At 38.2% G+C, this 26,479-nt stretch overlaps 1 protein-coding gene across 1 annotated transcript; it reads left to right on the top strand.

Annotated features, from left to right (window-relative positions):
• Positions 1 to 18: 18 nt before the first annotated feature.
• Positions 19 to 26,150, top strand: hibadha (3-hydroxyisobutyrate dehydrogenase a). Its single transcript, XM_024260416.2, has 8 exons — positions 19 to 242; positions 1,862 to 2,022; positions 2,131 to 2,240; positions 2,334 to 2,455; positions 18,699 to 18,832; positions 19,174 to 19,250; positions 23,704 to 23,860; positions 25,040 to 26,150. Exons 1-8 carry the CDS (start codon positions 173 to 175, stop codon positions 25,196 to 25,198), a joined length of 990 nt encoding a protein of 329 aa, XP_024116184.1. The 5' UTR covers positions 19 to 172; the 3' UTR covers positions 25,199 to 26,150.
• Positions 26,151 to 26,479: the final 329 nt, after the last annotated feature.

The following is a 26,479-nucleotide window of genomic DNA, read 5'->3' on the forward strand; positions in this document are numbered from 1 at the left end:
TAGGGCACTTTAAAGTGAGATCAAAGGATGTCCCGCCCCTGCTCCCCTCCTATTGGTTCTTCACGCTAATGTCCTGCTGTGATTGGTCGAAAGTGCCGTTAATCATGGAAGTTGAGTGTGGCTTTCCTGGTTGACAGCTGTCTCAGTACTGTGAGGTCAAGGGGAGAGAAGCATGGCCGCGTTGTTTAGAGGGTCTCGAAATATATGGCTAAGGTGGAATAAGCATGCCGACTTTGCCTTTGGTAACGTATTTTGTTTATATTCCCGAGCCGCTTCCCCTCCTGCCGCGTGCTAGTGAGTTTAATAGCAACTACAAGTGGGAGTTCTGCATACTTGTTAGCTAGATTGTTAGCCCTCTGAAGAAAGTCTGAACATACTTGTTCCCTCTGGGGAGACTCAGTGTTCCTGTAATAAACCTGCATGTATCACACATGCAATAAATACATAAATAAATAGCGTCTCCATTAGCTTTTGCTTTTAGCTTGTTTTTCTTCATGTTGACTTTTTCGTAATTTTTTATTTTTTATCTTTTAATGCTTCCAGTAGTTAGCAAAAATGCTCTTTTTTTCACAAATATGCAAATAAATATATACAAAATAAATAAGCAAAAAAAAAATAAATAAATAAGCACACTTTAAAAATTATAAAAGCTACATGTAGGTACTGGGTTGAGGAAACTTGAATAAACTAGAATTAAACAATATAAAAAAATAAAATAAAAAATATGGTACTTTTGCAACTTTTTCTGTAATTAACACATACTGAGATATCACCTGTATGATGGCTTATAAACCATAATTTAACTTTTTTTTTTAATTTTTAGAATAAAATGAAATAAATATAATAATTTCCATAAGTCAATGCAAACCTGTTTTCAATACATTTTTTCTTTCTTAGCATTTTTGGCATTACTGACAGTTTGTCGGAAACATTTTTTTCTATCCTTTAATTAAAGAAATGGCTTTGGTCATAAAAACAACATTAAATAGTGATTTGTTTGGTAAATTTACCATAAACTAGTGAGAAATGAGAGCTCAAACAAGGACATGATGACAGATATTAGTGAAAATGTTTGTGTTTTGAGACGATAAAAAGCTTAAAATCTTACATTCAATAATGTTATTCAAAGTCCGATCGAGTTTATTTATTTGTGATCTTTCTTAGTAGATGCTAGTTAGTCACAAATTTAACAAGATGGTGATTTTTAAAGTCCCACTTGGATGAAAATCGTAGAATATATTGACACACAAAAAAATAATCTTAAAATAGCATTTCTTTATTTAATTCATTGTAATTCAGGAGCAGATTTAAAAAATGCTGTTTGTCTGACTGTTTTGATTTAATTTGTGTATATTTTAAGACAGTAGCTTCCAACTTTGGCTTTATAAGGTTGAAGGTCAATTTTAATAAAGCCACAAACACTGCTGGAACCCCAGATTCCATGTATTTATGAGGTTATCTTGCCGCATTTTTCTCTCCATTACAGTAATATGAGGGGCTGTAAGGTAGCGGGAGAACATGTAAACAGAGAGCTCTCAGTAACAGTCGCACCCACAATTCAAAGGGGAATTTCTAATGAATTTCTGCTGCTCTGCAGAAACTATGTCATTGATTTTTTTTTTGCATAATTAAAAGACTACTGGGAATTCTTTCACATTAGCATAAAAAAATGAAAACGCTGAATATTACATGAGTTTATGTAGCAGTATTGCTTACGTATAGTTAAGAGTAAACCACGTCCTCGCCAAGCTTTTGGTTTTAGTTTCTTTATCCCAGCTTAATCCCATTGTTTTGGTAGACATGCTTCTATTCTAGTTTCCAGTGACTCTCTTAATCTGACTGTTTTTCTTCTTTCCATTAGTGTCACTGCGATCAATGGCCTCAAAGACACCAGTGGGGTTTATAGGCTTGGGAAACATGGGCAGCCCCATGGCCACAAACCTGCTAAAGAACGGTTATCCTGTTATTGCCACTGATGTCTTCCCGGAATCTTGTAAAGAGCTGCAGGACATTGGTGCACAGGTACGGTGCTGCCTGGAATTCAATATTCAGTATCGCCTCTTTCATAGCAGCTACATGTATGAAAACTTTTTTACCATTCTTGTAAAAATGGGGTTTGTGAATGTTCAGGTTGTGGACTCACCTGCAGATGTGGCAGACAGAGCAGATCGCATCATCACAATGCTGCCATCTAGTCCTAATGTCATAGAAGTCTACACAGGCCCAAATGGCATTCTAAAGTGAGTGTGACTTGTTCAACATTTTTATTTGAAGCCAAACCAATGTTTTCTGAGCTTTCGCCTCCTGTCTGATTTTTTTTTTTACTTTTTTAGGAAAGTAAAGAAGGGGACGCTGTTGATCGACTCCTCCACTATCGATCCTGCTGTATCCAAAGAAATGGCCAAAGCTGCAGAGAAGATGGGGGCTGTTTTTATGGATGCTCCGGTCTCGGGAGGTAAGCACGCCGACCTATGAAAAAGGAACGTCACTTAAAGAGACGTTTGCTTTTCTGTTGGTTGTATTTCTATGTAAATTTGTGATGTAAAATGTTGCTAATGAACTTAAGCAATTCTTTACTGTTTAAATATTCTTCAACAAAGGATTATATAGGAGCCATGGATTAACTATAGTATTGTTTGCGGTCATATGTGACCTGGTGGGTCACATGTTTGTGGGCGGAGACATTTTTTTTTTGTGTGATTATAACTCACCTGTTGGTTTGGGACCTGTAAGTTAGACGGGGGAGGGTGAGCTGGGTTGCCATATTTTTTGTTGACTGCTTTTTTGTTGCTTTTTGCCCATTTTCTGTGCTTTTTTTCCTATTGTTTACAATGGAAAAAAAATGATTAATTACCTTTTTTGTCATAAATAAAAGGTTCAACGCATGACCTAATTCAAGTCGTGTCACACAACAACACAGCGTCACTCTCTCAGCGACTTTTGAATTTTCTGCCATAGTTAATACAGATTATAGCTGCAATTTAAGAGTTTTTAAATGATAAAAGTATAAAGAGTTTTCAATTCAATGTAGACAGAAAACGCAAAAACACCTCAGTCGAGACTATATTTACTCGTTTGCTGTTTGACATGTAATTTAACAGATTTTTTTTTTTTTTTTTTCTTTGTCAGCCACATATTTTCAAGTTTTTTCACTTAAAAAGCTAAGTTTAGCCTGTATTATTCATCATAGATGCTCTTATACTATGAGAAGCTGAATGTCAAAAGAGAATCCAGGAAACCTCATTGTTTAATTTTTTAAGCTTTTTTTTTTTTTTTTTTTTACATTGGAGCATAAAAAAACAAAGTTCACCTCAAAACTTTGTAATGTAATGTAAGAAGTATTTTCTGTACATCTTCATTAGGTTTGCACTATATCTGCAGTTCTGGTCCATTCTTCCATGTAGATCTTCTCAAGAGCTGTAATGTTCTCTGGCTGGTGCTGGCAAACAGACTTTTAACTTTCTTTACAGATTCTGGATTGATGTCCAGAGACGAGCTGGAACCCTCCAGAACCTTTAAATGCTTTTTATGTAGCCACTCCTTTGTTGCATGGGCAATGGGTTTGGGATCTCTGTCCTGCTGGAAGCTCCAGCCGTGTTTCATCCTCAATGTTCTCACAGATGACAGGAAATTTAGCCCCTAATCTCACCATACATGGCCCCTCTCATCATCCTCTCCTTAATACGGATCAGTCATCATGCCCACTTTGCAGAAAAACAGCTCCAAAGCATGATGTCACCTCCCGCATGCTTCACAGTGGTGTTCTTGAGATGCAGCTTAGCGTTCGTCCACCTTCAAACACAGCAAGTCATCTGACCACATGACATTTTCCCAATCCTTGTTCAGCTCTACGATCTTGCCCCAGGTGTACTTTGACAGCTCTTTGGTCTCGGTCATGGTGGCGAGGTTGCAGACCGACTGTTTAAGAGTGTGGACAGGTGTCTTTTATACAGACATCCAGATTTCTTGATTTTTTTTATTTTTTTTTATTTTTTTACATTTTTTTCTCACGGTTGAAGTTCACTAAGATCAACATTAGACCAAACTTTTCTTTTGAAGAAGAAAAACTTTCAGAATCTGTGGCTAATATTTTTTTTGCTTCATTGTATGTATAAAGCTGAAACTAATGTTTCTATTGCAATAATGAAATGTTTAAATCTTTGATTTGTCACTTTCCATTCACACCTTTGAACCCTTAGATTTACACATCTGATCTTACTCCGTTACCACAATAATTAAATGCAAATATGCTGCATGAGTCAAGAAAAATCCAAAATATGTGTTACTAAGGTGACTTGACAGCTCTAAGGAAATGACTCCTAAAGCTGCAACATGTTATTAAAAATCACATTTTCTCCTATCAGTTTTAGTTTTTAGTCACATTTAGTGTGCTCTAATACATACCGTCTTTGCACCAGTTGATTAAAAAAAATCAAATTTATTGCAAATTTACAATAAGCAATTTACATTTCTTTTCTAAATTTGAAATGTATATTTTTTAATTTAAAGGGGCCCTAACATAATTTTCTTAAGCCTTTCAAAGTGAACTATATCCATTTATATGATCATATATCATTTGGAACACTAAAAAACAACGTATTTATTCAATGTTAGTCATTTTTCTTGGGTTTTTTCCTACCTGGAGGTAAAAACGACTCGATTCCTGAAGCTCCGCCTGCTGCTGTGTGTGGGTGACATCATCCTAGAGCCTTCATACCGTCTGCACGACTGCACAGTGTGGACGGGCCTTAAAGGAGCCCTGCGTCTAAAGTAACAAACACCTGTTTGAGCTGGAATTTATTGAAGACAGGACACAATTGGAAGACATACATTTTTTTTTTTTTTTGCTGATAGCCGCTAGCCCAATTAGAATAGGGATGTTGCTGTCAGAGCAGAGCATTGCTATAAATAAAAATAAAATAAAATGTCCCGTAATAATCTGTAATAATATTCTTACCAGTTTTTATTCATAGTCATATTAAAAAGTTATCTTTTTAAAGTTTGAAAAATTTAATTTTAGTGTGTTCAATATATGTTTATCCTTTTCGACCCGCGACCTAAGGTGTGTTTGAGGTGCGATTGAGTTTGACACCCCTGTTTTAGAGGATTACTTAGAAATGTGTGACCGGATTATGGCGACGAATGAACAGTATGATACAGTTAAAAGCTCACAAAGTAGATTTTTAATGGTTTGGCTCCTTTAACTTCTGCTAAGCTCCCACCACTCCACAGCCGGCAAAAAGGGTCTGACATTTCTGATAATACTGATAACAAAAATACCAAAGATTTCTCCAGCTTTTGTTCCATCTGGATCAACTTAAAAAAGACTGCAGACAAACTGCCAGATTTAAGCAAAATATAACAAATTTTTTTTTTTTTTTTTTTTGCAAGGCTCATTAAACTTGACTTAAACGGATGAGCAATTTTCACTGATTTGCTAATTTTTGCTCAATTTAGAGACAATGACAAATATGAAAATGATATCAGTCTCAAGTGTTTGGAATAAAGCAACAAATACCTTTTATTTAAGATTTAATTGTTCTCTGATCAGGAGTAAAGAACTAAAGGACAAAAAAGTGAACAGAAACTTTGACGAAAAGTTTCTTCATTATAATAAACCTAACTATAGCATGTCAGGTCTGTGACCCTTCAGCTCTGGGGCCGAACTGCCTTTTTCTCTTTAGTATTTCCAAACTATTGGACTTTTGGGTTGGTGGTTGGACATGCGTTGTAATTACCGAGCGGGCCAGCCAGTAGGTGCCCTCGTGAGCTTTTCAGCGCTGCTTTTGCCCAGAGGTCTTCAAGGCAAGGTTAAGGTTTTAAATCCTCATTATGTCGCTGCAGTCTACTTATGACGGCTTCTTTGACAGAGCACAGGATCACCAGTCGTTCTTAATGGGCTGAGCCCACAGTGGAGAATCTCATGTCAGGGCTTTTCATGTTGATGGAGCCGTAATGGCGGGTATCCCGTGTTAGTGCCTTTCATGTCAGATAAAGAGCCATAAAGAAGAGAGAAGCTGCCCTCACATGGAAAGCAGGAGACAAGCGGAGGGAGATAAGACATGAAGGAGATACATGGCAGTAAAACTGTCCGTCTCCTTTTCTCTCTCCGTCCTTCTGTTTTTCATCCACACTCCGGGATCAAGTTTGCAGCTCAGGCTTTCTGGGTCCTGATTCTCCTACTTATCAAACTGAGTTCTCAGATCATACAGTAGTTTATTGTCACTTTTTTATTGCTCTGTCTTTGATTCATGCTCGAGACACGCTGTACTTCCTGCCGTCTTCCATACAAACACAGACTGAAACCATTTTTGTATGTTTACCAGCTGGCGTCTGCAGAATAGACTGACTGCAGTTCAGGAGATCAGAGCTTTAAGTCTGTTTCTCTCCCCTCGCACGTACACTGTTTACATACTACAGACAGAGCGGGCTTGTGTGTGAAGGTTCTTCCTTTGCTGTCTATTAGCTAAGCCTCTTTTACTGGCCTGAGATGACCAATGATTTACCTGCCTTGTCCAGCCACCTCAGGAACTCTGCTTTCATCTGAAATTGCTTAAATAATACTATTAAAAAATGTTTAAATTGAAATCTGATGCCATTTCAGTTGTAGATGTCCAAAAAAATCAAAATATTTATCTTGAAAATATAACAAAAACATTCATTTGGTCTTTAATGTGTAGAAACATAAAGGGGAATTCCTGTGTGACTCAAAAACAAAAAGTAGATCTGCACCCCCTCCACTCCCTGCACGTTTTTTGTGGAAATGAGGATTCCTGAGGATTCCTTTGCACCCACCAGGAGATGGCACCCTATTCAAACAGGGTACTGTCATAATTCTGTGGTTTGTGTGGATAAATGTGTTGAACAGCAGATTCTGATCTTCTTTTAGTATCTGCAAAGTCATTGCTGTTAGCACTATCTAAAACAAAAATACTAAAAAGGAAAGTGAAATCATACACTGCAAAAGCATGCCACCTCTTAGAAATATGTCAAACAATTCTTACCCTATTGACAGGTTTTCTTTAAATAAGCAATAATATCAGCCAACGGGGTAAAAAAGATTTTTCAAAATGATTTTGCTTTTAAAAAACTTAAAAAAAATGTGTTGTTTTTTTTTTCTGGTGTGTTTACTTTTTGCAGTGAAACGAGCTCCTGTGTGAACGTCCTCATGTGTTTTAAGGATTTTACAGAAGGAACAGACACGCTCTGATCCTTCCTCTTTATACACTGATCTGTTCCTATTTTTGATGCTAATTTGGTTTTGATGATAAAATAAATCCCTTTTGTGTAAGGTGGTGTGTTTGACCCACATGTGGCTATGTTGTGTGCGTCAAAGGGTTTGGCATGCAACCCTGGAATCTGAATGACAAAGTCATGATCTTTTTTTTTTCGTTAAAGGCTTAATCAAAGGGAAAAGAAAACCATGATTGTGTCACTGGGGAATTCTTGGTTTAAAACCGAACCGTATGTTACACATTTTAACCAAATCACGGGGAAAGTGAATCGTTTACGTTTAAAGTGCAAGCAAATAAGAAGGATTTATTGTTTTATTACATTATGACAGGGATTCCCCAAACTACGGCCCGTGGGCCACATCCGGCCCTTCTCCACATTTGGCCCGACCCCCCCAAATGCATGTTTTTTTGGTTTTTTTTCTTCTTTTTTTTTCATCAATCTGGCCGATTAAGACCCACATAGAACGTGACTTTTTATTCCACCCTTCTGCAGTCTGAGCTGTTTATTAGGGCTGGGAATTGCTGGGTACCTCACGATACGATGCGATACGTGGCTCACAATGTCAATGATATTGTGATACTCTGATAATTGGTAAAAAAAAAAAAAAAAAAAAAAAAACCTCTAATAACTTACATTATATAAAAAAAACTATTTTTTTGAAAAATATATCAACAATTATTTTTTTAGCTTGAACACAATCAAAGTTAACAACTTGTCTTAATTTGTGCAACAAATTAAAGACACTTTTATGCAACATTGCTGAAATCAGTAATATTATGTCTTTGACAAGCACTGACACCAATTGAATTTGAATTATTTGTAAAATTCTCTGTTAACAATAGTAAACATGAACAGCAGTACCACTACTTAGTGCAAAATTGTTGTAAACAACAGAACAAAAATTAAACAAGTCAAGTAGCTGCCAGTTACAATGGTGTTTGGGACAGCCAGTCTTAAAACACCTATCTACCTTCGAAAGAACTTCTCACCAAAAGATGAAAAATATAACATTTTACAGCCTCTTCAAACAAATAAAAAGATTGATAGTTGGTGAAAACCCACGGAGAATCAATTACAGGACTAAATATCACAATATTTCGCAAAATCGATATTTTGGCACACCCTTACTGTCTGTTAGCTTAATTTTTAAAAATATTTTAGCATTATTTTTCTGTAAAGATTACAGAAATTAATTATTTAAAATTTGGCTTTCTGGAAAACCATATATGTTTGAGTTTTAACACTTTTCCTGATAGCCTTCAAACTGACCCTGGCCCCCCATCAGAGGAGAAAACAGGTATGTGGCCCTCACAAGGACATTTTTGGGTACCTCTGAATTACACCAGGGTCACTACAAGCAAACTGAAAGGTTTTTCTTCATTTTTACTTGTTTATTAACAAATTAAATAAAAAAGAAAAGAAAAAAAATCAGATTTTTTTGGTTTTTCTGTTGTTGTTTTGTAATACACAAATCAGAATTTAAACAAATCCCAAAAATTGAGGTTTGAACTGAGTTGTGGGGAAAGTGAACCATTGCATCCCTATTTTCATCCCTTTTGACCAGCAGCAGTGCATGAGCTGGGTGCTCACACATTCATTCAGGGTCCAACTCCCTCAGTGTTGCTGGCTGGAAGTTCTTCAGGCTGCTCGCATGTGCACACACGCTTCCACCGCTGTCTGCTGTCATTAAAAACGTCCGCATGCAAAGCTGACCCACAACAAAACGCGCTCTGATGTCACGCGCTCGGGGTGTTGGCACAGCAATGGCAAAAATAGGAGAACTGGCTAACGAGCGGCGGGGTCGTTAGCAGTAATTACCCAGAATGCCAGTTTTTGTGTCTGTGCCCGTGGTGGGCTGTCACACTGCTAACGCACGGTGGCTTTAAAAAGGCCCTAAAACCTTTCATTGTGTTATTCCCAGAGCTGGGAAAGTCGACCGTCTGTGCAAATGAAAGCTAAAGAGGCTCGAGCCGCTGTGGGAGCCCATAAGCACTCGCACTAATCTTGCCTGTTTGTGAGCTGTTATCGTCCTGAGCTAAGTAGCTATTTAGGCTGAGCCTTAGCACCCTGCCAGTCATGCTCCAACCACATCAACTCGGCTTCGGTGTTGCAATGTGTCATTTTCTGACAGTTTGAACGTCATTGTGGGGCCTGTAGGAGCTTGTTCCACCTAAGGCTGGCACCAGACGATTTGTCAGTCAACGCTGCCAATGTGTTGCACTGCTGAGTGATGAGGACATTTGTGCCAACAACATCTGGGCTTTGTTAATTAAAAACAAGCACGGTTTACCACTGTTATCTAACCTAAATTTAGATTTAAAAAATTGAATTTAAACTTGGTAAAATTACGTTAATTATATGCTTGAATAATTGAACAAAAACATTTATTATTTATTTCTTTTTTTTTTATAGTGCTGGGTAAGAACATGTATTTTTTATTTAAACTTAAGGAAAAAAATAAGAAAGAAAGATCCTGAGTTGATTCAAAATATTTGTTTTAATTCCATAAATAAAAATCTTGTTTAATTACTGTTGCAAAAAAGAAGCATTATTTATTTATGAAGAGTAATTGTCTTTTCATTTTTTTTCTTTTTATTTTATTTTTTTCTTTTTTTGTTTTTAAAGACCCACTCAGAGGAAAATTGTGTTTTCGGTGTTTCTGTGTTCGTCTGGTCCTTATTATGTGGAACACATTTTAAAATTATTATGACCAATAATTCCCAGAATTAAGTCGATTTGATTCACCGGATTGATTTGATTCCAATTAAATTTTTTTTTATTCTTTTGTTTTGTTATGTTTTGAAGATTTTCATGTTAATCTGATACAGATTGCGTACTGTCAAATTTATTAGTGAAATGACAATGAGTTTGTTAATACTATACATTATTACATGGATTCTCAAACAGAGAAGCTCCAACAATTGTTCTGCTTCTCCTGGAGGAAGTTTCAGTTTGGCCACTAGGTGGCGATCATGCTATAGCATTACAACTTATTCCAGAAGAATAAAGTATGAGCAAAAAACTGTTTTTAGACCACAAATGGTTACTTTAAAAAATGTTTCTTTAAAAGAGTTTGAAAAGTTCATGCCTGTGAGATTATAAACTCAGAGTTAGCATTAGCCACCCAGTGGGTAATCCCATTATACATTAGCGTCAATCTAGCAGACTTCAGCATTATGGGTTAGATCGACCTCACTTTTATGGATCGATTATCGATCTATTAAGCAGATCAGATCATCGATTTAATCAACCAAGCCCTAAAAAATATTTAGTTTAAAATTACCTTACTGGGAATTTTTACAATTAAATTGTTGCGATCCAATGTAGTTTAAATAACATTGATTTTTATTTTTTATTCGGAAAATACACTCCCTTAAGCTACCTGCTCTACTCCAATCTGATGCATCCACTTGTAGACGATTAGATCCATGAACATTCTGGTTTTCCTCGTCAGAGCTGGAATCTGGATCAAAACTGTAAGTCTAGACAGATCAAATATTGCTCGCCATTTTCTTTGCAGCAGTAATGTTAGGTTAGGGGTGTAAGAGGCGTTAAGGTAGCGGTAGTGTGTATAAGTAATGGGTGACGGGAACAGGGGTGGGAGTTGCTTTGTGCCAACAGTTCTGCCGACAACTCAGACACAAATTTCTAACAAACTACTTTTTCTCTATAGAAACATTGTACTAGAAAAAAAATATATATATATTGGCTAAAAACAGCATTGAAAGACCACTAGGAACACTTTAAAATCGATCAAAAGATGATCAGAGTGGGAGTTTATTTACCATAAACTTTACCCTTTAGAAACTCTATCTATATATACTACAGTATCCATGAGCAGGGTGTAAAGTCAGACCCTTCTTTACTCGTATTACCTTGCCAAATGAGATTTACACTAATCTCTGACGTTTAAAGTGGAGATAATTCTGTGGTTATTAGATTAGTGAATAAGTAACTTTGGTTTGTTTGTTTTAGTTAAAAGTAGTGTCAACTTTTATTATTTTCTGTCTGAATCACTGTGATTGGAAGGATTTTTTTTTAGCCTTTTACTCCATATATTTTTTTCTTTACTATTGTTTGCTATGATAAACAACATTTTAAGATACCATTTATTGCGATCTATCACTTAGAGCTGGGTATAGATAATAAATTCCAGAAGTGAATTGATTCTATTTACCAGAGACTGGATTGATTTGATTCAAGATGGCTTATATAAAAATACTAAAACACCATTCCCCACACATGCAATAAGATAAACCCCTCATAATAATAATAATCAATAATAAGAAAGAAACAAAATACAAATCAATATAAGAAAAGGTAAAGCAAGCAGTACCCTGAAGGCTCTGTCCACCTTGTCCACCTGTTGGCTGGGGTGTCAGCATCCAAACAACACAAGTATCATCCCCCCAGCACCTCCTGCCCCAAAGACCCCAATGCCCCCAAGTGGGTACACAAGACCTGGCATCCCAGAAGACCCAGAACAAGAGAGACCAAAGGACAAGCAGGGCCATGACTCCAGCAGCCCCAACACCCAGCCAAGAGTGAGAAGACACTTGAAAACAAGTGTAAAATGTAGAAGTAATAGATAAAATGGATTAAAAAATAAATAAATGTTCAAATTAAAATAAGTTAATTCTTAAAAAGTACAAAGAAGTATAAAAGCAGGTTACATTGTGATTAAATAAATTAATAATGACAAATAAAAAGTAGATCCAATCATTTTTTTTCTACAATTCCCAGAGCCCCGCCCCTTCACATTTGGTGTTTGTTGAAAAGGTTCAAATGTCCTCTAGATACTAACAGGAGTTAATCCAGATGTGTGCAGTGGTTGGGATATATTTAGGTTTAGAAATGTCTTCTAGAAAGGACAAATTTACATCGCCGGTTGTCAGAATTGAGAGTTATAGCAAAGAGGATGAATAACTGTGATGTTTGTACCAGGAGCAACTGGAATCTCACTCTGGACACATCTTTTTGAATGTTTCTGTCAACACATGCACTGAGCTGCTGAACTGGATGCTGCCTAATCCTGTCTGATAGTCTAATTCTTTAAAAAGCTCAGCCTGGAAGCCCGCATGCTGATTAGCCGAGTTAAACACTGAGCTAAAGGATACCGTTGGACAGGCGGGGGGGTACTGTCGCGGTCTTTTGTGGCCGGCCGGTACAAGAGGCCATCACTTGTCTTAAAACAAGATTAGCATAACAAGCCTTTCACTGACGGGTTTGGGTGACAGAAATGGAGGGGGGGTTGTACTGCGGTAAAGTGGCCAGAAAGGGCGATGTGGAGGAGGCAGTAATGTAGGGGGGTTTGGCCTGGGCTCCAGATGGAGGTGGACCCACAGCAGCTGGGGGGCTGGTTCTTACAACTCTGCCCTTATGTCACCTGCTGTGTGCAGATAAACAGTCAGCTGGTGTATGAGTCATGCAAAAAACCCTGTCCATCAAAAATGAATTAATATTATTATTAGCATTAAAGTGTGTGTTTGTGAGTCAGTCTAATTGGTGGAGATTATGAACTTGAGTCTCACTGGACCAAGGAAAGAATTGATTGTGGCTCACGTCCTTCTCATTGACCAACCGCTCTGCTTCTGGAACAGAGCCCTTACTGATGATGATAATATTAGTGATGATTATGAGAGCTGACCTGCTGGTCAATACTAAGACATTGGAAATACCTTCAGTCATAGTAACGTTATCTATAATTTATTCTAAACCTATTTTTTTGTTTTTTTTCTTTAATCCACAAAACCCAAAAGTCTTCTGCGGCCTACTCCCTGGAGGTTCTCATGGAGTATTTATGTGCTGCAGTTGGTTCTCATGGCTCTTTGCTCGTAAAGTGCAGCCGATAAAGAGTCTGTTTTTAACACAAAGGAAAACCATTAGTAAACTTGGCAAAAAAATCTTGCTGATTTCTGATGCTGATGTATTTTAGCGTTTTTGGTTAACGCACACGATCCTCCCATTTCACGTATTTACTCCATCCGTGGTGCTTTTTATGGGAACTGCTTGTCGTTTAAACTTGTTTGAGAAAAAGATCTGCTCTTAAGTGTAATTACAATGGTGGGCACCATGATACTATGTTGTTGGCCTGTAAACATCCTGTCCTCGCAGTTTCTCAGTCATTGGACTTGAAACTCTTTCTCCATCTCTTCATTTTAAAGCAACATTTTTATTTTGCCTACACTTACTGTACAGCTTTTTTTAATTTAAAATGTGGTGTTTAAATTCTACATTAAGGAAATCTGCTTCATGGAGCTTTAATGACACTAATAGGTGTTGTTTTCTTCACTAGTTTTTCCAAACTTTGTGTGACAGACGACAACTGCGTCACTCCCTGCCAAACACTCGGTTTACACCACATGTGTGTATTTGTAGTTTGTGTACCCTCATATCCACAAATGTAGTTTAATTTAAACCTGTCGCTAATAAAAAAAAAAAAAAAATGGCTCCTGGTTTACACGCGGCTCGTAACTTTGAGGCAGCCTCTGAAGCTCCCACTGACGTCGTGTTGGCGGCCAGCTCTGTATGTGCACCTGTCTGTGATACGCACACACACACATGCTCGCCACTTTAGAGGGAGCTAGGCTTTCAAAGGTTATACAGCTGTCATGAAATGCTTTGGTTGAATCGTCTGTATGCAGTGGAAGACGTGCTAATGAACTTGGTGTTCACTACAAACAAACCAAACCAAAGTTGTTCCTCGGTGTTCCTTTGCTTTCAAGTCATCGGTTTCTCTTATGTTTGTGGATTCGGCTCTCACTGAGGTCTGCTGTGGAGCACATGCTCTAAAGCACTCTACTAGACTAATACAATGACGGTTGCAGCTAATTGTGTAAAGGCGCAATCTTCACATTTGATGACAAAAACCTTTCTTTGTGTGGTGCTTTTCTAATGTTAAAGACACTCCGATCATCTTTTGATTTATTGTAAAAGTGTTCCCGTCGGTCTTTTAATTATGGTTATGTGTTATTAGGCAAAATTTAAAAAAATGCAATCCCACCCCCACTTCCTGTCACCTATCTGTTTACGCTCTCCACTGCTAACTTACAGCCGCTCACACCCCCAACCTAACATTATGAGTGTAACAAAAATGATGAGCAATATCAGAGCTATCCAGCTGCACAGTTTTGAGCCAGGGAGCTTGTGCCACCCTCCCCTGGACATTTCTTTTTCGAACTGCATTTTTTTGTCTATTCCTGATTCACAACAATATAAATAAATAAATACTGAGTTGATCAAATGGATTAATCAATCTAAGCTTAATAGATCAATAATCAATCCATAAAAGTAGAGATCGATCTAAAACCTAGAGCTGAAGTCTACTTACTTGATGCTAACGTATAGTAGGATTTCCCATAAAGCGGCTAATGCTAACGCATAGTCAACCTAAACATACATTGATGACTAAATTTCTAAACTCTTTTAAAGAAATATTTTTTAAAGTAACCATTTGTGGTCTAAATCAGGGGTCCCCAAATTCTTTCTTGTGAGGGCCACATAACTGTTTTCTTCTCTGTGGGGTCGGGGTCGGTTTGTAGGCTAATAGAAAAAGTGTAACAATCACAGCCTAAATGTCTACATTTATTAATGTATTTCTAAACAAATGTGTCTATATATGTAAACTTAAAATGGAATCAAATTGAATTAAGTGAATCGAAAGAATAAAAAAAAAATTTAATCAAATCAATTCTGGAAATTATTGGCGATACCCCATCCTACTCAGAAATCCAAGTTTTGCTTAATTTTTGAAAAAAAAAAACATGTCATCCACCATCAGAAAAATGCCACTAGAACATATTAAAAACATCAGAGTGCCTCTTAAATGAAAAGTTTAATTGAATGAGTTCCTTTCATTTATGAGGCCCTCCTGTTTTTCTCAGGTTTCCATTGAAGACAGAAAATGTTCAGAATTTGTTCAAAATATTTGGGATTAGAGGACAAGACATGTGACCAAAACTTCTTTCTTGGCATAAATTTGATGAGGAAGGAGGAGCTTCTCCCCCAAAGCGAGTCATTGCCATTAAGTCGTCACGGTTTTGTCAATTTTGTTTTTTTCCAGCAGATAAAACTTTGATTTTTTCTTAATATTGTCATCTTTCCTTTACTTTTTTCTTGTTGATCTCTGCCCTGTATCCTCTGTCACAACAACCCCCAACTCCACACACACACACACACACACACACACACCAGCATGCTCTGTGTCTCATCCCCCTAGGGGGCGTTGTGTAGTTGTGCAGAGCTAACGATCCAGGACTGTCACTCCCGCTGGGATGGATGAGCAGGCATAACCGGCTCTCAGAAAGCCTCATTATAGAATTCCACTTAAATCCGTCTCTGACAGGATCGGCCCAAGAACGGGGCTCCCCCCATCTGAAATACGGTGCGGTGAAGGTGCAGAAATCCCAATGACAACACCTGCGAATCACAAATACACTTCAGTTCACCAGCAGCCCGGGGTAATACTCCCAAGACTCCCTCACAAACACACACATCCACACACTTGTCATTATGCTAATAATGTCTTATTCTTTCATCTCCAAAGATCTTCCATCATGCTGGTGTCACTCCTTATAGAAATCCACTACAGATCATAAGAGCTTATTATGGGTGATTAGTTAATTTGAGGGAGGGAGCCGGGAAGCAGAGGGAGGAAGATAGTTTTCCTCCCTAGCTCTCTCCTACACTCCCTCTTTAGCAAGATGTATTGATCAGCACGTCAACTGTATTATCAATAATCTCCTCTTTATTCCTCTCCAAGTGGGGATCTCCACTAATGAACCTGCACAATTATCACACTAGACTTTCAGAGTGTAAGTATTACATTTAAAATGTTTAAAGGAAGGGGGGATGTTAAACTGGTGAGACTGGAACCGTATGTGAATGAATAGAAAAAAAAAAGATGTGATAAAGTGTGTGGGAACCATATGTTTTCCTGCTGGATGCTAGCGTTGGTCCACAGTCAGCTGCTGCAGCTTGAGGTTCGGCTTCATTATGACCTTCTGACAGCTCATCACTGACAAACACACACGAATGCGAGCTACGGCATCATCATATAATTGACAACGGCGCAGCCAATTAAAGAAGGGGGAGGGTAAATATGTATATTTATGTTTGTGGGCTTTAAAACTGCACAACAAATCCTGTGTGTTCTCTTTTGTCTTTGCTAACTCCCTTTTAATTATTAACAGAGACATTATTAGGTTTTCATTAGCTAGTGGGATTTCCTTCAACCTTAATGATACCCTAAAGAGATCTTTATTTTCTTACTTTTTCTCTATTTTGATAAGATCATTCAATTAAAACAGTAGATTTGAATTTATAGTTCAGAAAAATCAAAGTAAGAAAGTTAGGGCTACTATTTACAGTTGTAAAAATGGGTAAATTAAAACAAATTAAGGAACCACTCTGATGATAGTTGTGTTTGTGGTGTTTCTAAATGTTCCAGTTGTATTTTTTGATGATAGAGGACAAGTTCAAATGGTATTTCTAAGTATTTCTTCATCTGAATCATTGTGAAACCAATCCAGAACCAGGAACCAGTCTCAGACCCATCAGTTCCATTCCAATCGGACTGAGATCCTCTGACTTTTTCTGTCTGAATAGACTGTGCTCACAGTGGAACGACTGGACCAAAATGGCCAGACATTATGGGATGTAAACAGAGTAGGAAGGTAGCAACCATGACGATGGGACACAGCAACTTATTGAAATGTGGTCAGATGAATGCAGGCTTTAAAAAAAACGCTTTTAGCACGATACACATTGCTTCTCACAGTTTTCCCGACAATCTATGAGTTATAAACACTTTTCAGCGTAGCTTCTTAGCTGTCACCTCCTGAGTAACCACCTTGCAGCACGCCTCTGCTGCACCGAAGTAGTGGTAAAAAGTGACGTTGATATAGACGTTCTAAATGAATCCCCCAATTATAATCTTTGAACATGTGAACTATCCTGTTGCTTTGCCCCGTCCTCGCAATTCCTGCCCAATGACTGAAAAGATCTTTAGTCGTGCTTTTTGTTTACAAGTTTTGGTTCGAAACAGAAATGTCCTATTGAAATTCAGTCTGAATAAAGACCAAAAACAAGGTTCAGGATTCGATCCAGACCAAATTAAGCAGACTCTGTCAAGACCAATGGACTTTAAAGGGTAACCAAACAGGGACGTTTGCGGCTGACTCCACCCACGGCCGAAATGTGAAAATCCAGTCAGATCGGTGTGGCTGGGGAACAGGACTGTTGTCATTACTGGAGTTGTAGATCATGATGTGAGACTTCTGAAATGGTATGGGACTTAAATGATTTGATCAATCACTAAATTTAACTGTGATACCTCGTTTCAACCTTTAGGGGACAGCACACAGTTTTTTCCAGTTTTTGACCATATTTTCAAGAATTAAACAAGTTTATTTGAATTTTTTGGCCAACAGACAACACTTTTAATGCCCCATTTATAGAGGTCAACAGCCAAAAAAAGTTGATTTAGGGTTTGGTTAACCTTTACCAGTCTGAATACACCTTTAGTTTCCTTTGTTACCATTGTTAAGTAACTCAAACAAGTAACTAACCCTTTAAATATTGTATAAGGTTTTCAGTCTTCCTTTATCAAGTCCTAACAAATGAACCTTATTTTCTTTCTTTGCAAAGGAATATTTTAAAACTTGGGGAAACAAAGCAGTCGAGTGCTGCTTTTCTGATGCACTTGATTAACTTGATATCAAACGTCTATAAAGGCAGACGTCTCTATTGATTTGGGGCCGTCAGGAGTGTGTTAACACAATGCCCAAAAGCAGAAGAGTCACTTAGTTGTGTGTTGTAGGTTCAAATCCAATTACAAAGCATTTAGAAGAGAGGCATGTTGCATAAGAGGCTCAGACTTGGCCTTATTCAACCACGTATTGAAAAGGTCCGTTCTGCATGGGGGACTCTGTGGAGAGTGTGTCCACAGGAGGGATGGGGGGTGTTGTTTGCCTCCTACAACATGGCATGCTTTTTAAGCCATCCGGCATGGGGAGGGATGTCTAATTGAACATGATAAAGTGTAAAGTTAATTACCCCTCACGCCTGTCACCGATACCCCTGTGAGGGAGGCTGGCCTGAGGCACAGCTGTTTGTGTGTGCGTACACGACGGAGCGGGGTGACGGGACAAAAGGCAAAGGTTCCCACGAGGGTTGTGCGGTGGATGATGGCGACAATCGGCTTTTAAAGATACGTCTGTCCCTTTGGAGCGGCACTACTTAACGCGTCAGGCCCAACACCAGCCTCACATGCACGGCGTGCACTTTATAGACGAGAGGAAATGGCTTAAACTCTCATAAACCCATATTTTAGCAAATCTCATTTTTGATTTCACGAGTGACAAGTTTTGTTACATTTCTTTTATAAAATGAAAATCTGTTAAGTATTTGATTTTAAAAAAGTCATTAGGATTTGCAGATTTAAATACATGTGTTGTGTTTAGGTGTTGGGGCTGCGAGTTTGGCTAAACTAACCTTCATGGTCGGAGGATTGGAGGAAGAATACGAGGCAGCACAGGAGCTGCTCACCTGCATGGGAGCCAATGTCGTCTACTGTGGACAGGTTGGCACTGGACAGGTAAATCCACATATGAAAATCAAATTAGTCATCTCTTAACCCTTGTGCTATGTTATGGGGTCCAGATGACCCAAGCCTTACATTGAGGTGTTATCCATGTGGAAGAAGATGTCTGCCATGGACACCAGTATAAATCAAAAATCCGTGTCCAGATCAGGAGATGCATCTGACTGAGAGTATTTATAAAACAATCGAACAAATCCTAATTTCTTTACTTTATACAGTCCCAGAAATCTACACAAGAATGCTCTTGTTTTTTTATGGAGCTAAATGTCAATATCTCATTGTTGTGGTTTATAGTGTATATTTGTACTAATTCTTTCTCTGGTCTGTGTCTTAAGGCAGCTAAGATCTGCAACAACATGCTGCTTGCGATCGGGATGATTGGGACTGCAGAAACGATGAACCTCGGTATCAGGTACATGAAGCCTTTGTAGTTAAATCATACTTCAAAGTATAAAAAAATAGTTGGTTTTGAATATCATAAACTTGAACATTGTAAGCTTTCAGCCATCCAGTTTTTTAGGGTTTTAAGATGAATTTCCACAACAAAAGTGATTGTTATTTACTTGTTTAATGGAAGTTGAAATGTGTTTGCGAAAGGTGTGTATGTGTGTGCATGGTAGTTTACAGAAGTGCAAAGAGGTCACTTTACTCTGATTCAGAGCTGCCTCCTTTGGATCAAGATTGATGAGTGGGCGGAGCCACACAACCTGATTTACATCTGCTGACTGGTGTGCTCTCACACCCCTGCAACCCATCACCATCTTTGAGTCCCAGTAGAAACACTCATCCCTGTTTTCCTTTTTGGGAAATGAAGTTGTATTAGTTTATTTTCATTAATAAGAATCTTCTTAATTATTGAAGCGCGAAAAAGTTGTTAAGTTCATGATAAAGTTTCCCTAATTTGAAAACTGGAATAAGAAAAAATGAAATAAGCATTCATTTGTATGAATGCTTAGTAAGCATTCACACTGTAGTGATTCTTCTGCTTCTTTCTGTACATTTTTGGCATGAAGAACTCCCGCTTTCAGCAATTTAAGCAATCTTGCTTTCAAAACGTTCAGCTCGTTCAGGACATTACTGCTTGTACTTTTGGTATTCATAAACTTCGAAGTTTTTGAAACATTGAGCAAAATATGCCACATAGGAAATGAATGAGAAATTGCTCAAATCTGTCAAAAACTTTGTGCACATTGAAACGTATTAACTTCCGTATCAAAAAGTTCAGCGACTACTGAGTTTTTTAGGGTAATTTGGGATTTAACTTTAATTTACATGCTAACTGTTTTTGGTGAGTTAAGATATTTTTCTATTCTTTTAGGCTAATTTGGAGTTTTGCTAATATGTTAGCTTATGCTAACCGTTTTGACAAAAATAGACATTTTCCAAGTTCTTCAAGCTAATTTGGAGTCTAGCTAAGATATTAGCATTATGCTAGTTGTTTTGGTAAAAATAGACATTTTTCAAAGTTCTTTATGCAAATTTGGAGTTTAGCTAATATTTTAGCACTATGCTAGCTGTTTTGGCAAAAATAGACATTTTCCAAGTTCTTTTGACAAATTTGGAGTTTAGCTGATATATTAACATTATGCTAGCTGTTTTGGTAAAAATTTACATTTTTTTAAGTTCTTTATGCAGATTTGGAGTTTAGCTAATATGCTAGCAATACGCTAAATGTTTTGGTAAAAAATTGAACATTTTCAATTCTTTTGACAAATTTGGAGTTTAGCTGATATATTAACATTATGCTAGCTGTTTTGGCAAAAATAGACATTTTCCAAGTTCTTTAGGCAAATTTGGTGTCTAGCTAATATATTAGCATTATGCTAGTTGTTTTGTCAAAATTAGATATTTTCCAGTTTTTTTGGCTAAATTTGCATTTAGCTAACATCTTAGCAAGCTTTCACAGCCTCAGCATCTTTAGCAGCCACATTCAGCTAACAGAATTCACACTTTCAATATTGCTGTTAATGCTATATATCTAGTTTGTATTCCAATTCACTTATGTATAATCCCTTTTCAAAAATCAGATGTTTTTAATGCCATCACTATTACGTTATGATGTGTTTATTATATTTTTGTGTTTTATAATAGTGAGTGCCTCCAGTTTGTAAGTGGGCTGGTTTAAATGAATTGCTCTTTGCGGAGTGCAGCTGTATAAGTGCGACTAATTTATTTTTGCTGAGACAGAGGAAGAAAATTGGCATGAGCAGTCGCACATAAATCCCCTCACTAGGCCTCTGAAATATGGAGGCATTAGGCGAGCAGCACAGATTTACACATTGTCACAAGCTCTTTGAAGCGAGCGTACATGCACTCTCACACACACATTTACTCAAAATAATACGAGCAGCTTCTCACACAGAACACTTACAATACCCACGGACAATAGAAAACTGCTTCCATCTTAAATGTAAGGTGTTGTTTTATTTTGAGAACTCATACAATGCTATATGTCATATGTTGATGATGAGGGTCTTTTTATACGTGTGTGTGCCCTCTTTTTTCCTCCCCTCATCCTGCTGCAAAATCTCTGGAGCTTTCTTAGACTGCTTGACAAAGTCTGCCATCATTTAGAAGGAGCCATATTTCTCCCATGCTGCATTGCAGCTCAGCTTGTTATGCAAAGTGGACACTCTCGTAGATGTATTTGTGCAGGCAGACACAGTCCACCACCAAAAAAAGAAAAAAAAACAGGAACTTGCAGCCAATTTAAAGGAAAACCCCATTTACATGTCCTCACGCTGGACTTGGCCTGATGGAGATGTTTGGGTGTACCTGCCCGTGCTTCACAAACACTGGTGCACATGCAGTGGTGTTCATAGAGCTAATTTGTTGATCTCAGATGGAGACTCTAGCCGTCTCCAACAGACTGTGACGCTCTCTTAGTGCAAAGAATGGCTCTGAATGTCAATTATAAGCACACACACACTCCCAACCTTTTATGCAGCCATTGTCTTTTTGCATGTTTGGCTTTTCTTCTCCACATGTATTTACTTATCATACAATGCAGTCACTTATTTTTCGTACTTCTTTCCTTTGCACCTGTATATTGTTTATGTCCAGTTAACCAATGATTAAAAGAAATTAATAAATCAGGAACCGGGTGAATTTCACAACGCATAACAAAATGTAGAGAATAGAAGAGTAGGAACACTTTAGCTTACATTGTGCATTTTCTCTCTTCATGCATGCAGGTATTGATCCTGAAGGATGAATCAATATATTTGCTTCTTTGTTAATTTCATGCACAAGTCGACAGTCGAGTCCCAGCTTTAAACGAGACAGTTTCCACACAAACAAACGTTTCCCCTGCCCTCCTCGCAGCCTAAATGACTTGTGAGCATATGTTGTGATGAAGATTAAACATGGGCGTTAAATGCGCCGGTTGCCTCTATAAATCCGACAGTAAAGCTCGTGTGTCTGTTTGTGTGCTCGTTAGCTCTTTAATGAAATAATTAATGAGGAACCAGTTGGGCTTCCTCTCTTGTGGCGTCAAATGAAGATGAGAAACTAATCATGATGAAACAGACATGTGGTAACAGTGCTGCAAATAAACTCCACCTGCTAAAGTTTGACAAACACCCGTCGCCTCTTTCTTTCCATCTCCTTCATTCGCTGGGATCTGACTTGTTCCGCCACTCATGTCTGTTAATTCATGTCCGTCTTGTCCAAGCATGACATGTCCCGTTCTCCACGCAAATTACCGCAGGCGAGGAGCGGCTTCACTATGTTAGCAGTTCACAGCTGAGCGCGCGTGAACGTTTGTGTGTGTATGACGGGATCAAGAGGGGGGACTTCATTGATTTATCGTTAACGGCGGACAACAGCTCCCCGTCAGCGTCTCTGGTTGCTATAACAAACGATCTGCCCGCTCTGACGCGCTTTATTGTTGCTCAGCCTGTAACCTTTTCAGCTGCTGACCCAGAACTCAGGGAGGGGCCGCTTCCTTATGGCGCATAAGTGTGGAGAGGAGGGTGGAGCGATGCCGCGATGTCAAACATATGTCCCAAAGAGCCGTCAGACATGGAGGTGTCAGCGTGGATGATGAGAGTGGAAGGTTAGAAGAAGTAGGGCTACCTTTTAGAATAAGAAATGAAAAAAACATCTAAAATAACAAGATAAAGGGAATTTAAAATGAACTGTAATCCCTATTCTTAATTAGTTGGTAGACAGCTAATAAAGCAGTGGTAGTAATGGAGGAATGAAAGCCAGGTGGAGAGTGTGAGGGAGGGAGGCTGCTGGCTTTAAGGACCTATCATGGTTTTATCGTCATATTGAGAGCAGAATAGAGTTACAGGCCTGTAAGTAACAATAAACTAGAGCAGCCAGGACTTGATGTGGTCAGCTTTACAGTGGCCTTAAAACTGTTAATATACAAAAGCTGCACAAGCACACTGACACAGTCGCTGCATCTACATCTCCACGAGCGTTTGTGTCTTCCTTTGCTTTGTGCTCCCTCCCATCGCAGCTGATCCTCTTGCATATGATAGTCGTTTGCTGGGCGGCGGAGCTAAGATGTGACAGTGAAGTTTATGGCTCCTCTGTGCAGCTTCTCCTCCTCCACTTTCTTGGAAGAGGGATGATGAAGGACAGTTAAAGGGACGAACATCAATACTGCATTAGCCAGCATTACAAAGCCTTTAGTCATTACGGTTGAAAAATGGTCGCCCCCATGCTTGGGGTTCAATGGGGGTCACTGGAAACGTCAGGACCCAGACATTCACCTTTTTACCGCTTTGTGTTGTTCTTTCAGAGGAACCAAAAACATTATCAAAGCTCCTGTTTGGTCCACCATCACTTCTGTTTACATTTAGTCATCAAACCTCTAAAACTAATGGATGTTTGCTTTGACTTCTTTGGTCCAGACTTGGTCTCGACCCCAAGCTGCTGACAAAGATCCTCAACATGTCGTCGGGTCGATGCTGGTCCAGCGACAAATACAATCCGGTTCCTGGTGTGATGGAGGGAGTCCCCTCCTCCAACAACTACCAGGGGGGCTTTGGAACTACGCTAATGGCAAAGGTAGAACAGCCACTCTTCCTTTGTCTCAAGCCTACCTTTGTATGGTTTGGATTTTTTTTGTGGTAACGTTGAATCAAATTGTGCATTTTTTAGCTCGAAATTTCATCTGTTGCTCCTCAGGGAATGGACAGTTCTGCATTGGTAGTTGTCTTTTCAGTAGTGCTGCCACAAACAATCATTTTAATAGTCGACTAATCATCGATTGATTCAAACGGTTGGTACTTCTGTGTTTTGAAAAGGACCCTACCCATACGTCACTACCAAATCCGAGTCCCTGATTGGTCAAGTTCAACTGCTGTTGTAGTTAGAGCCCAAAAATGGAAGCCCAAAATGCACTGCAGACTTCCCATTGGAAGTGGTTGCTCAAACTGGCGTTGCCAAGCCCAGTGTAAACGTAGTGACAAATCTCACACACTATGTTTAAAATAAAGATTTTCCTTTTTCCTTTTCTGTTAAGATATTCTCACTAAATCTTCAGTTTCCTGCCTTCCCTTGTAGTTATAGGGACTCTGAGCAGTGGCTTTGTTTTTCCTAACATTGCTTTTCCTAAATAAAGACCGTTTCTGTGCACTATCATTCTTGCATCCAATATGTTCTACTTTCTCATTTAGGATGATATTATTTTTTTTATTTTTTGCTGTTCTTTGGGTGTTGGGTACATTTTAGCTGGAACAGGCAATTGTTGTTTTAAGCAAACAATTTTCAAAGCAACTGTATTATTAGACATTATGTGGAAATATAACAGTGCTAGTTTTATTGGATCTCAGTTCCCCATTTGATACAGTTAACCATGTTATACTACTGTGGTAAACTGAGCCAATACTAAACTGGTTCAAAATGTACTTAGAAAACATAAAATATCTGAGCCAAAAGAAATTACATGTGGAGTTCCCCAAGGCTCCACCCTGGGGCCTCTTCTATTTAACATCTACATGCTCTCACTGGCTGGATCTGGTCTTTTGTCAGTTCCTAGATTTAAAACTGAACTCAGAGATGCCTATTAGTACTTAAATTGACTAAATTCTATTAATTTTTTGTTTGTTTTTAAAGTAACCTAAATATTAACAGCAGTTTATTTTATCCCCTGATCTCAGATCCTGTGGAAATCACATTTATTTCAGCTGTTGAGAGGTGGTCTTTTCTAACTACCTTTCTGCTTCTCTCCCATGCTTCCAAAAGGATCTCGGTTTGGCCCAAAACACCGCCACCAACACAAAGACCCCCATCCCTCTGGGTTCCCTGGCCCACCAGATCTACAGAGTCATGTGCTCTCGAGGCTACGCTAACAAGGATTTTTCCTCCATCTTCCAGTTCCTCCGCGAGGAGGAAGGACAGTGAACGGAGGGGAAAGAACATCCGAACGTACTGCTGTCATCCGCAAATACACATCTGAACCACACACCCCAGTGTCCCTTATCCCACAATGCTCAGGAGAGACTAAGATGTTGCCCTCAGGCCCAGATTTGCAGCCTAATTAACATACTGTATGTTGACACGTGTTCCCTCGTCGCGTTAGCTGAATCATATTTTCTATTCATGAACCCCTCCCTATTTGGAGGGGAAAATGCTAAAACTGACCTTAGATCAGTAACAATGGAAATGACAAATCTCTTTCCAGAAAAACAAAGTGAGGCTCCTCAGGTTTACGTGTACCTTGATGAATATTCTGTAGAATTGTTCAAATGTGATATATTTTTGAAGATATGTCTGTTACCCTATCTGTTAAAAAAAGGGAAAAGATAATTTAATTTAAAAATAGATTCAAAAATGTAAATTTATATTTTTATTGAAGCCCATATATGTGTACCATTACCAAAATTTCACATCATTTTTTTCATCTGCATGTCCTTTGCAAGAGTGTTATTAGACACTTGCATCTCAGGGGACATAAACTCATTTTTTTTCTCAACAGTTAATAACACTAATGTTACAGTACGGCATGTGGACCGTTTCCGCTCTTCTGAACTACAATAGACGAATCAAGTTACTTTTATTTCAGCGTCCATCGCAGTGCGATATGCTTTGCCACTTTAATACTGTTACAGAATCTGCTTTTGATTCTACTATTTACATCTGCTTATTGAGCCATATGAGTGTTTTTTTTGGTTTAAATTTTGTATGACTGCCACAAAAACATTAGCATTGCCTTTGATGCTCTTTCTGTATGCATTCAGTGTTCTCCTTCCAGTGTTTGTAAAGCGTACGGAAGTGTTTTTCTGCTCTGAACTTTAACTGTACATAATTTATATTTCATAATATTGTCTCGCATTAAAGAAGAATTCCAAGCGACTGTCATGTTTACGCTTTTGTCAAGTTCATGGACTGCAGTCGGCCTTATTTCTATGAAACTAATCCAAAGTCACCATCTAGCATATTTTTTTTTACATATTTGGTGTCAAAGTTTTGAAAATGCAAGACAAACTTGGAACTAAAAAAATGGTTATCTATTAAGGAAATAAATTATACCAAATGAGAAATTTCAGAAATATTGATCCCTCTTAACTTTAAATTTGAAAGTTCTCCAAAAATAAAATACATCTAATTTACTTTGTCCATCCAGCAATACATTTTTGAGTCTTTAGAATCCAGGATAGTAAATTTAGTAATATTTAGGATTGC

Source organism: Oryzias melastigma, linkage group LG11 (assembly GCF_002922805.2).
Source record: "Oryzias melastigma strain HK-1 linkage group LG11, ASM292280v2, whole genome shotgun sequence".
Classification (NCBI taxonomy): Eukaryota; Metazoa; Chordata; class Actinopteri; order Beloniformes; family Adrianichthyidae; genus Oryzias; species Oryzias melastigma.